Source organism: Lithobates pipiens, unplaced genomic scaffold, assembly GCF_037356315.1.
Source record: "Lithobates pipiens isolate NorthernLeopardFrog02 unplaced genomic scaffold, aLitPip1_a1.2 Scaffold_8, whole genome shotgun sequence".
Taxonomy (NCBI): domain Eukaryota; kingdom Metazoa; phylum Chordata; class Amphibia; order Anura; family Ranidae; genus Lithobates; species Lithobates pipiens.
The window spans coordinates 633,190,415-633,202,941 of NW_027507903.1; the positions used below are offsets into that span (position 1 = coordinate 633,190,415).

Below are 12,527 nucleotides of genomic sequence, written 5' to 3' on the forward strand. Positions count from 1 at the left end.
ATAGACCCAAACCAAACTGTAGTTTGGGTAAAGCTTTTAATTTTGAAAACATAGCGTGTGCTCTTCAGGAGCCCGCCGCTATACATACAACACTTACAATTACAGCAATCAAATGCTTATAGCGCATAGGAATCAGGCGTCCTTCTTCTAAATAGGAGTAGGGGAGGCACTGGGGGGTCAGAGTATATATTGCTCAAAACACTGTTGTCGGTATAATACTAGTATAGCCAACTGCATTTAAGGTAGTGTAATATTTGGTCCCAGCTCTGCTAGTGTGGTGATAAAGCATTAGCTTGAATATGCCTCAAAGTCCACAGATAAAACCCCCATATATCGCATAAAGCCAGCTATCTCAAAAGTATGCCTCCAATAACAAAGGAAACCGTCCCCTTGTGCATAAAAACCCAGCTTAGCTTTTACATTAGATGTATGGAAGTTTGGCGTGTGTCTCTCTCACTGGTCACATGTGGATAGGTTGCATTTCCTGTCCACAATCAATGACTCCATTTAAATATTATCCACTGCCTATCCCGAAGCCCCCAGCAATCAGCATCATCTGGGAGATGCCATCACGACCGACTCCTTCCATCTCAGCCCCCCAAGAGGCCCGTGCGCACCCCCGCCACGATGTGCACACAAGTCGAGTGAAGGATGAATTTAATTTACCATCTACTTAAACCATTTGCACTATCAGTAATGGCTGCTATGTACACTCCATTATCTATGTTTTTATCCATGTATTTTCAATAAAATATATGACCATTTTTTCTATTTAACTGATTTGTGACAAGTGCCGTTAAAGTCCTACCCAAAGGGGAATCCCTCTTTTTCTATATTTATATATCTGGATGTTGGCACTGTGAAACAATCACTGTTACTTGTTCACTGTATATTTGGTAGTAAATACCGCTCCCTGCCCATGCAGTGATTGTTTCACTCAAACATTCTGTTTTATGGTCCAACTTTATTTAAAACTTTACTCTTTATATTTTTTTCTTTTTCTGTATGTGAATTTTATAGCAATATTATACTTTGGATTTTTCTAATATGTCTAATTTCATTGGAAAGGAGTGGGATGCTTTAATGTCAGGATACCTAAAAAACTTTGGCAAAAAGGAATCATTGGACTTTGAGCTTACTTCACTGTTTTCCAAACTATCCACTGCTCTAGAGAATAAATCTTTGCTGTTTGGGCATATCAAGTCTTTCAAAGACTATATTAAACACAATATAAACCCGTTTGGCTTGAGGGTCCATATATTCCCCACTATAGAGGGTCTGGAGCCCCCAATTCAAGCTGGAATGAGAACAAAAATCTTACATACATGTTCTCTTAACATGACGACTCTGTTAATATCTGAATACAGCAAGTGCTCTGAAACTCTGGAAAGGAAATTAGTTACTACAATAGGAACTCAACTACAAGGGCATAAAATAACATAATTAATTTATGGAAAGGGAAAATAAGTTAAAGCTCCATTTTGGAGAATTTCAACAGAGATATTCTTATTAAAAAAGATAAAAAAATATATATGAGCCAAAAATGCATTTCTGGTGGACTCAGAATCAACAGCTTAGAAACAAAAATGCAAAAAGAAAGGAACAACATCCTGTCACATCTACTATGCCTCTTTATTCACCTTCTATTTCTTCACAGGCACCTTCCAAGCATACTAAGAATCCACAATGCATCAAACTTCATTTCCGTGATGATTCCATACAAACACAAGCAGCCAAGAGATCCAGTTTGGATGCGTTCCAACTATCATTTCAGTTGAAAAACACAGCACTTGGGTGTAATTATCCATTGTTATCTATGGTGACAGGTAACACACCATCTTTGTTGACGAGTTCTTCTTCTTCCTCTTCACAAGGTGATGGCTTGCACACACACATAATTAATAGCATGGCTAATACTGATTCATATTTTTTAGAAGCACTTTTGGCCACCTTCAAGGGCGGACAAACTTCAAACACAAGCACATAGAAATTCAATCACCAAAAGTTATAGTCTCTGATGAGACCAGATACAACTCACATTTAAATATTATAAAACCTTTCTTCATACAAACTTACCCCAGACAAAATTCAAGTTCAGAAAAAAAGCCAGAATTTTTGTCCAAATTAAAATTTGGACAAATTTGAATTTAGAAAGGACCTCCAACTTTTTGCTCGGGGTCAAACAGGCTCAAGGTTTTGGGGAGATTCAGCACAAATTATCCAGAGACTTATATTAACCTTAAAGCCCCGTACACACTATAAGATTGTCTGCTGAGTTTTTCCTTCAGATTTACCAAAACCATATAATATGAGGTCAAACCTTAGGAGTTTCAATGTGTATGCAATCAGGCAGGCCCTTCTACTACATGGTTTTGGTAAATCTGAAGGAAAAACTCAGCAGACAATCTGATAGTGTGTATGGGGCTTAAGCCTGTTTGACCCCTGGACTGCAAATCTGAGGGTCCAGCACCACCTTAAAGGAAGCACTTTTTTATTAAATTACTAAAGGAAGCACCTCCTCATCAAATTGCTATTGAAAGCACTTAAGCACTTTTTAGTGTGTTAGCCCCTGTACACGGTCAGAGATTTCCACAACCAAATCCGTTGATTTTTGCCCCTCGGATTTTGTCCGTCGGATCTTGTCCGAAACTGTTGCATACACACGGTCGGACAAAGTTGGCGAAAAATCCGATCTTTCAGAACGTGATGACGTAATTTCGTTACGTTGAGACTACATTCAGGCTAGCAGCCAATAGCTTTGATGTAGGAATTTGATCTGAGCATGCGTGGCACTTGGTCCGATCAAAATTCTCTACACATGATCGGAGTATGTCCAATCGGCCCAGTTGGTCGGGAAATATTTCCAACATGTTGGAAAATTGGGTCCGACGGATATTCCGACGGAATCAGTCCGATGCATACCACACACAGTCGGATTATCCGACGACACGGTCCGATAGGACACATTACGACGGATTCTCCGACCGTGTGTACAAGGCTTTATATATTGCGGTCTATGTTATTGCATCATATATTGCCACAAGGTGTTATATGTTAGAGCACTTTGTATGTTTAAGCACTTTATGTTAAGCACTTCATTCCAATAGCACTGTTTATACTTTATTATTCACCTTTAAGGTTCTAGCACCTTTGCAAGAGCAGCTGCGGCCTTTTTCTATTGAGTCACATTTTTTTTATTGAGTCACATTTTATTCCATTTAAACGAGTTCTAGTTTAACTTTAAAAAAAGTGTGGATACTGACCCTTCCCCTAATGAAGCAAGAGCACTAGACCAACTTGTATCACTCTTGGAGGAAAGTGATCAATCCGATTTCATTGATCGAATCGATCTAAACAAACTCCTGGTCTCCATAGAGGGACACACCGGTCCTCACAAAGAGGTTTCCGAAGTGTTCCCAACTAAGAAAAAAATCAGACAAGTTTCCAGCGCCAAGTCTGAATGTTGCTTCCTTTTTTAAATTAATTAATAATAATTTAGGTGGTGTACGCATACGGTCTCCATTGCATGCATACTTAAACAATGCTCAATTACAAGCCTTTAAACTACTGTCTAGCAACAAAGCTATCACCATCAACCCAGTGGATAAAGGGGGCAACATTGTCCTTTTGGACAATGGGCAAATTATTGCTATGTGCAATCGAATTTTAAAAACCAGGATTGGTACCGCCGCATTACTGCGAATATAGTGGAAAAATGCAACAATGTATTTTACACTTTTGTAGATCAGTCCTTCTCTAATGGGACTATTACAAAAAAACACTCAGGACTTTTTAAAAATGAGTTTCTCCACTGTTCCCACCTTTTATGCCCTCCCAAAGGTCCATAAGGACCTACAAAATCCCCCAGGAAGGCTCATTATTTTTGGATGAGGTGCAATTAGCGAAAATGCAAGTAGATTAGTCAATGAATTCTTCAGACCCCATGTATAACGTGCGTTCGATGATACGTGAGGAATACCATTCACTTCCTCAGAATTATAGACAATCTCAATTTTCCAGATACGGCTCATTTTGTCACAATCGATGTGAAGGCATTCTATAGCTCAATTCCTCCTGATCGAGGACTCTCAGCTATTAGACGTGTGCTCCACATCAAAAATGATGGGGACAAAAAATATGTTGAGTTCATTCTCTCCATGCTTGCGTTCATTCTTTATAATAACATATTGACATTTAATGGCTCCCACTACCTCCACATGTTGAGCCCCATCGTATGCCAACCTGTACCTGGGGGAGTGAGAGCATACTTTTCTATCCAACGAGACTCTTTCGATATACACGGACCATATCCTTGCGTGGCACCGATATATCAATGATATTTTTTTCATATGAACCTCTGAAACTTCTAAAGCAATGCATGGAGAGAAAGAACAGAAATTAGTTTAACCTTTCTTTTACAATGTCACCTAGTATGGACCATACATCTTTTTTGGATGTTGAGATATGTCGAGGAGAGGAGGGTTCCATCTGCAGCAGCCTGTATAGGAAGTCTACTGCAGGCAGCACCATACTGCATGCCTCCAGCTTTCATCCATCAACCCTAGTTAATTCGATTCCATTTAATCAATATCTCAGAACACAACATAACTGTTCTGATGATACGGCGTTTAAGCTGGAGGCAGACAAGCTTTGCAACAGGCTGCTGCAGAGGGGATATTCACGCACGTGTTTGAAAAAAACATACAAACAGGCCAACATGCGGGAAAGACATGATATCTTATACTCGCAAAAAATAAAAATAAAAAAATTCCTCTGCAGATTCCCACTACGTTTTCAAATCAGCACATCGAAATGAGAAAGATTGTCAATAAATATTGCCATATCCTGACAATGGATCCAATAATAGGACATTTAGTCCCCAATACCCCCCATGTTTACTTTCAGAAGGGCTACCTCAATTCGAGATAAGCTTGTGAGAAGCAAATTTGGAGAAAAATCCAAAAAAGAGCATTGCAATTATAAAGGCACGTTTATATGTGGGTCCTGTAGGTACTGTAAATGCATGTATATGGATGGCCAAAATGATTACCCTACCGAATGGGGATCTTTTTAAGTCAAAGCCACTAGGCCGACATACAAGTATTGTTCACAAGGGTAATTTCCCAAAAATCAAATTCCTCATCTTGGATAGGGTCCATTCTGGATCTAGAGGGGGGGACTGGAATAAGTCCCTTTTACATCTTGAGCTTAGATGGATATATATCTTAAGGGCGACACAACCTCCAGGCTTGAATGAGGCTGTCTGTTATAAACTCTTCTTGGAGGGTTTCACCTCAGGAGGTATGGAAAGGTAGGAAGTCTCCATTCATTTTGGAGGTACCTTCCTTCCCTTTCTATGCTTTCCTTGTATATACCCTATCTTTTCCCTATGGCTTAGTACACGTCTCGCTTTGCTCTAGCTCTTGCTCTCATTATGTATGGATCTCTATGTTCTCAACCGTTATGTTGCTAGAACCTCTGTTGATTTATTATCCCAACTCACTCTCCACTGTATCTGTATGTTTGTATTTCCTGATTATTCATAATGCATTTAAGCACATTTGGCCCTGGGACCTGATATCGTGTCCCAGACCCAACTTATTGCTTTATACATTGGCTTCCTTTCCCCTATTAGGATTGTGGGATGTCATATGTAACCAGCCCAATAGATGTCAGTAGTTCTGACACATGGACTTGATATTGATTGGAACGCCCTACACGGCCAATGACCAGTTAACTGTGGCATTATGAGAACAGATGGATCGACTTGATCCTTATCATCAGATTACCATCTCCGCCTGCCTCCGCTTTCCTCTGAGAGCCAGCAGGGCCCCCCCTTCCCCAAAGTACCCACCCCCCATGTTGAGGGCACGTGGCATGGTACGGTCCAGGAGGGGGAGCGTTCACTTGTCCCCATCCCCTTTCCTGACCAGCTGGGCTGCATGCTTGGATAAGGATCTGGTATGGACTTTGAGGGGACCCCCACGCCATTTTTTAGGCATAGGGGTTCCCCTTAAAATCCATACCAGTAGATGGGGCTAGCAAGGTGTCAATCTCGCTGATGAAAGCGGCAACATTGACTTCCTTCGCTAGTCGCGTCGTACCTGAAGTCCCGTTCAAAATGAACAGACTTTACTCCATGTGTGGGCAAGTCCGTTCATTTGGAAGGTCCGGTAGACCTCCGTCAAAAGTCCAGCAGGTTGCCTGCCGGACCTAGTCCGCCAGAAAAGTCAGTTTGTGTGTGGTCGTGTGTGGGCAAGTCCACTCGTTCGGAAAGTCCGGCGGACCTCCGCTGGAAAGTCCAGAGGATTGTCCTCCGGACTAAGTCTGCCAGATAGTCTGATCGTGTGTACGCGGCATTAGTGGCCCTCTTCTGGTAACATGGACCATTTCCATAGGGTCCATTGTTGGGATCCTCACAGGGTCCTGAAGACTCCAGCTGTGGCATTAAGACATCAAAATAATGGATCATCAGTCTTCACTTCTGGTAGAGGCTCCATAAAGGGTCGACAGACTCATATAAGTTAAAAAGGGTATTAGAGGATTTTTTTTAAGTGAATTAATAAGAACATGGTGGGTGGGAGCTCAAAATTTGCCCGCAGATGTTTTTTTGTTTTTTTCAACATTACTGAATGATGTGAGCAGGGGAAGCGGGTTGTTCCTGATAGTCTAAAAGATTTTGCTTACAATATCTTATTTCCACTGTATTACACTCGAGAACTTGGCTACATGATCCTGGTAATATCCTCACTTACCATACCATAGGTTCTTGTTGTTAATTTTTAGTTCACATGATTTTTTTCTATTTTGACAGAATATTGTGAGGGGTTTTATTTTTAAAGATCAAGAGATGGTTAATTCAATCATTACACAGAGAAATGTCATTTGGGTATCAAAACAGGACACAAGTGACCATGTTTGAGTTTTCTGGATTATCTGATGATAAAAAACTTATCCCATTTCTCTTCGTGTTCTTTTTACTGGTGTACATGATGACCATTGCGGGGAACTTGGCAATAATAGCCCTTGTCTATGCCTTCTCCAGCCTTCACACCCCAATGTACTTCTTCCTGAGTAGTCTCTCTTTGGTAGACATTTTTTACTCCTCAGTTATTACCCCAAATATGTTGATTCACTTCTTTTCCCCTAAGAAGTCTATTTCATTTGTTGGTTGTGCCCTCCAGCTTTATTTCTTTTCTTCATTAGCAAGCACTGAGACTCTTCTCCTCTCTACCATGTCGTATGACCGTTATGTGGCTATCTGCCACCCTCTCCATTACACACTAATAATAACTAAGAAGAAATGTTTTTGTTTGGTACTTTATTCTTCCTCATTTTGTTTCTTGCAGGCAATTGTGCATACCAATTGTGTGTTTAGTCTTCCATTCTGTGGATCAAACCTTATTGACCATTTCTACTGTGATATCCCACCGCTGCTGAAACTGTCCTGCTCCAACACCCTCCATTGTTATCTGGTAACTGGCATCCTTGTAATAGCCTATGGAGTATATACCTTTGTGACAATCTTCCTGTCATACACTTTTATATTTATTTCAATTTTTAAGATGACATCCACTAAGGGCAGACAGAAGGCCTTCAGTACATGCTCCTCACATATTATTACTGTCTCCATTTTCTTCACAGCTGTTTTCTTCACCTATCTTCATCCTCATTCAGGGGTCTTTAAGATACAAGACAAAGTGACCTCAGTCTTCTTTACAGTAGTTACTCCAATGCTAAATCCTCTTATCTACAGCCTAAGGAACCAAGAGGTGAAAAAAATCCTTGCCCAGGCAAAGGAAAAAATCATGCTTAGATTTATAGTATAGCATAGTATAGCATAGAATTATGCTTTCTAAAATTCCTGCATTTATTGCTGTAAACTATATCTTTATAAACAAGTATCAGAACATATTGTTTTTGGAAATCATTCTGACAACTGTCAATTGGTCGAATTAAGCCTCTTCCACTCTGTGCCTAACTGACGATTAAGGTAACCACCATTACCCCCCCCCCCCCCCCCCCTCCCCTTCAACTTATTAAACCAGAGTTTCTCAGCCATCATTCTGTGGACCATTATTGTTCCTTTAGAGGTTGCTAATCATTTGAACAGGGGAGGGTTGAATTTTCTCCTGGAACCAGTGACCAGCAATGTTCATCTCCACTGACAACCAGTCTAAGGGTGCCAACTACACTGGCAAACCAGTGTAAGGGGACCATCTCCACTGACAACCAGTATAAGGGGACTGTCTCCACTGACAACCAGTGTAAGGGGACCATCTCCATTGACAACCAATGTAAGGGGACCATCTTCACTGACAACCAGCATAAGAATAAACCATGGACAGATACGGTTTTGTGCTACCATGGGTTTGAGGTGGATCCTGCAGGTTTAGGATTTGTGGTACAAATTAAATATATGGTGAATATAGCAGTGACAATTTTTTTGTAATCATAGTGCACTGCAAGGACCTTTATATTAGTTGGGTTTGAAGGACCAATAATGGGGTGTTATGTTCCAGCACCCTCACTTTATAAGGTTGGGAGGGCATAGAAGTCATAATGTCAGTGTTTTGAAAGTTGTTGCCATTGTTATTCCCCCCCAGTGGCTGATGCTCTCCTCTTTCTTCTTTTCCTTTAAACTCCAGTGGTGGAGTGTCCCTCAGCATAGCCCTGTACTGTACTTGATGAAGTCAGGGTGCATGAAACCACCAAGGCATAGGGGAGATGGGGCTGCCTAGACTATAAATAAAAGTGCTTTTCCCAGCCCCCTAGATATAAATAATGATTTAACCCTTGCAGTGTGGGGGCAGCACAACTGCAAGGAAGGGTTTTTTGTTTTCCCTGGAATTCAGCTTTAACTTTATTTTGTGGTAGATTTCAGACCAGGGATTACTTTTAGCTGCTGTCATGTCAACAGCATCTCATGTGACCCTTACTTGGTGCCGAAAGAGGAAGGGAACATGGAGGCTCCCAATGTAGGGCTAGGCCTACTGCATGCACCTGAAGACCACTTCTAAAGGGACCATGGCAATAGTTAGCTAATTAAAACTTGCCCTGGTTTGCCCAACAGTAGTCCACATGATCGACACATGTTTTCTTCTTTACTGGCTCCTGTATAAGGTCCCAGCACCAGATTGCTGGAAGTCCTGATAAGGGGCGAATATAGCAACTAGGGATGAGCCCGATGTTTGAGTCGAACATAAGTCCGACTTGAACATCGGGTGTTCGTCTGTTCGTTGAATAGCAAACAATTTGGGGTGTTCGCGGAAAATTTGAAAGCCGTGGAACACCCTTTAAAAGTCTATGAAATCAAAAGTGCTCATTTTAAAGGCTTATATGAATGGTATTGTCATAAAAAGTGTTTGGGGACCTGGGTCCTGCCCCAGGGGACATGTATCAATGCAAAAAAAGTTTTAAAAACTGAAGTTTTTTTGGGAGCAGTGATTTTAATAATGCTTAAAGTGAAACAATAAAAGTGAAATATTCCTTTAAATTTCGTACCTGGGGTGTCTATAGTATTCCTGTGAAGGGGCGCATGTTTCCCGTGCTTAGAACTGTCCCTGCACAAACTGTAATTTCTGCAGGAAAAAAAGTCATTTAAGATCACTCGCGGCTCCCATAATACAGAGAACACTCATTGAATGTCATTGATTAAAAAAAAAGCGTGATGTTCCCCCAAATTCAATTACCAAGCCCTTCAGGTCTGGTATGAATATTAAGGGGAACCCTGCATCAAATTTTTAAAAAAAATTGACCTGGGGGTCCCCCTAAAAATCCATACAAGACCCTTTATCCAAGCATGCAACATGGCAGGCCGCAGGAAAAGAAGGGGGACGAGAGAGCGCCCCCCCTCCTGAACCGTACCAGGCCACATGCCCTCAACATTGTGAGGATGCTTTGGGGTCCCCCCTAAAGCACCATGTCCCCATGTTGATGGGGACAAGGGCCTCGTCCCCACAACCCTGGCCGGTGGTTGTGGGTGTCTGCGGGCGGGGGGCTTATCAGAATCTCTCTAATTATAGATAATAGTGTTGCGCAGTATATATAGAAATTAAGAAGAAGAGAGAGAGAAAGCAAGAAAAAGTGAACAGGAGGGTTAGGTATTCAGACTATAGATAAAGAGTAGTGAGAAAAAAGTGTATAGATGGATATAAACTTGCTTACTTAGTATCAAAAAGTCACCTTTTAGCATATATGCTCCACAATGAGCATAATGTGCTATATATATATATATATATATATATATATATATATATATATATATATATATATATATATATATATACAGTATATTAGCAATCGTGAAATAGTATCTGGATAATAATATACATATGCGCATAATCTAATAGCAGCAATTATAAATGTGCAAAAAATGCAATACAAAGTGCCAAGTGAATGTGCAAAATATGAAACCACACTAAATATATCAAAAAAGAAAAAATATTAGCAGCAAAATAAAACATAGGCTAATGTTTTATATAGTGCATTCCATTGTGCAAATACTGCTAACAGCAAATAAACATGAATTAATATTCTATCCAGTGCATTCTTTTGTGCAAACACTGCAAGCAGCAATTAAATAAAGTGCTGGTGCTATAAAATATCCAGTCCATAAAATTAGAATAAACGTGCAAATTCTGCCAGTATAAGCTTCAGCTATGTTTCAAACTCAGGTGTTGGTGCTGTCATAAATCATGCAAACACAAGAGTGCAGTGATTATTTCTTCCCTCCGTCCAGTAAGTGGGTGGATATGCCCTTACTTCATGGCTGTGAGGTTACAGCCTTATTGGAATGTAGGTATATATCTCCTAGCGTCCCCAGCTCTGGTATCTTAGGGTGGGTGTACCTCATAAGACATAGGAATGGTAATCCATAGTGTAGTAGTTTAATGTAAACGAGTTTATTGAATACTAACAGCAGGGTACTCACATTATAGAGCACTCATATACAGCGGTGTACACATAAAACGAACGGTGCGCTCCAGCATCACTTCCGGTGTCTCTCTCTCTCTCTTTTCGATGCGTATTCGTCACCGTCACGTGACTTCATCAGGGAATAGATAGAGAGAAGGAAGTGTCCCTTATATACCTAAATTTAGTCATTACGACGGCCATTTTGTTGGAGTCCGCAAACCGGAAGTCTCGCTGCGGCCATTTTTTGTGTGTTATGTCGCCGGAAGTAAGCCGATAGACATTGTCTTGGAGGTTTTATAGCATGAAGGATTACAGGTTTAAAGGCACATTTATAATTGCTGCTATTAGATTATGCTTATATGTATATTATTATCCAGATACTATTTCACGATTGCTAATATACTATATACTGTATGTATATATATATAGCACATTATGCTCATTGTGGAGCATATATGCTAAAAGGTGACTTTTTGATACTAAGTAAGCAAGTTTATATCCATCTATACATTTTTTTCTCACTACTCTTTATCTATAGTCTGAATACCTAACCCTCTTGTTCACTTTTTCTTGCTTTCTCTCTCTCTTCTTCTTAATTTCTATATATACTGCGCGACACTATTATCTATAATTAGCGAGCTTTTTTGGGGTAGGAAAACTCTCTTTCAGTGTACGCAGCAGTTTTTCTATTTCTTTGGTTGGTTGGCGCAGAGGTACCTTATATACCAATTTTTATCAGAATCTCTGACGCAAATGGGGAAGCCGGGCTTCCCCAAAGACGTGTGGGTGACCCCGCCCCCCTCTGATGTAACGCAGGTTTCCGTTACATCAGAGGGGGGCGGGGTGACCCACACGCCATTGGGGAAGCCCGGCTTCCCCATTTGCGTCAGAAGGTGGCGGGGTCAGGTGACGGGTGGCCCTGCCCTCCGCATATAAGAAACGGCAGGCCGCCGGGATCCCGCAGTGTCTCCTCAGTGGAAACAGAAGATGGATGGATTCGCTGCGCTGGATCAGATCAGCCATGGACACCGGAGAGATGATCGTCCGTCACTGGATAACAAGAGTGGATTACCACCGCTAGAATCTTTTTTTATATATTTTTTTTTTAATAAAGGACTTTTTCAAAAGTGTGTTTGTCTTTTTGAACTATTTTTTACACTTTCTTTGTGAAATGGTAGGGGTACTTTTGTACCCCCTTACAATTTCGAACTGGGGGCCGGGATCTGGGGGTCCCTTGTTAAAGGGGGCTTCCAGATTCTGATAAGCCCCCGCCCGCAGACCCCCACAACCACCGGCCAGGGTTGTGGGAATGAGGCCCTTGTCCCCATCAACATGGGGACATGGTGCTTTGGGGGGACCCCAAAGCATCCTCCCAATGTTGAGGGCATGTGGCCTGGTACGGTTCAGGAGGAGGGGGCGCTCTCTCGTCCCCCCCTCTTTTCCTGCAGCCTGCCAGGTTGCGTGCTCGGATAAAGGGTCTGGTATGGATTTTTAGGGGGACCCCCACGTCAATTTTTTTTTTTAATTTGACGCAGGGTTCCCCTTAATATCCATACCAGACCTGAAGGGCCTGGTAATTGAATTTGGGGGAACCCCACGCTTTTTTTTTT

At 41.3% G+C, this 12,527-nt stretch overlaps 1 protein-coding gene across 1 annotated transcript; it reads left to right on the forward strand.

Moving 5' to 3' along the window:
• Positions 1 to 1,652: 1,652 nt before the first annotated feature.
• On the forward strand, positions 1,653 to 7,954 carry LOC143964113 (olfactory receptor 5AP2-like). Its single transcript, XM_077473816.1, has 2 exons — positions 1,653 to 1,826; positions 6,815 to 7,954. Exon 2 carries the CDS (start codon positions 6,879 to 6,881, stop codon positions 7,827 to 7,829), a length of 951 nt encoding a protein of 316 aa, XP_077329942.1. The 5' UTR covers positions 1,653 to 1,826; positions 6,815 to 6,878; the 3' UTR covers positions 7,830 to 7,954.
• Positions 7,955 to 12,527: the final 4,573 nt, after the last annotated feature.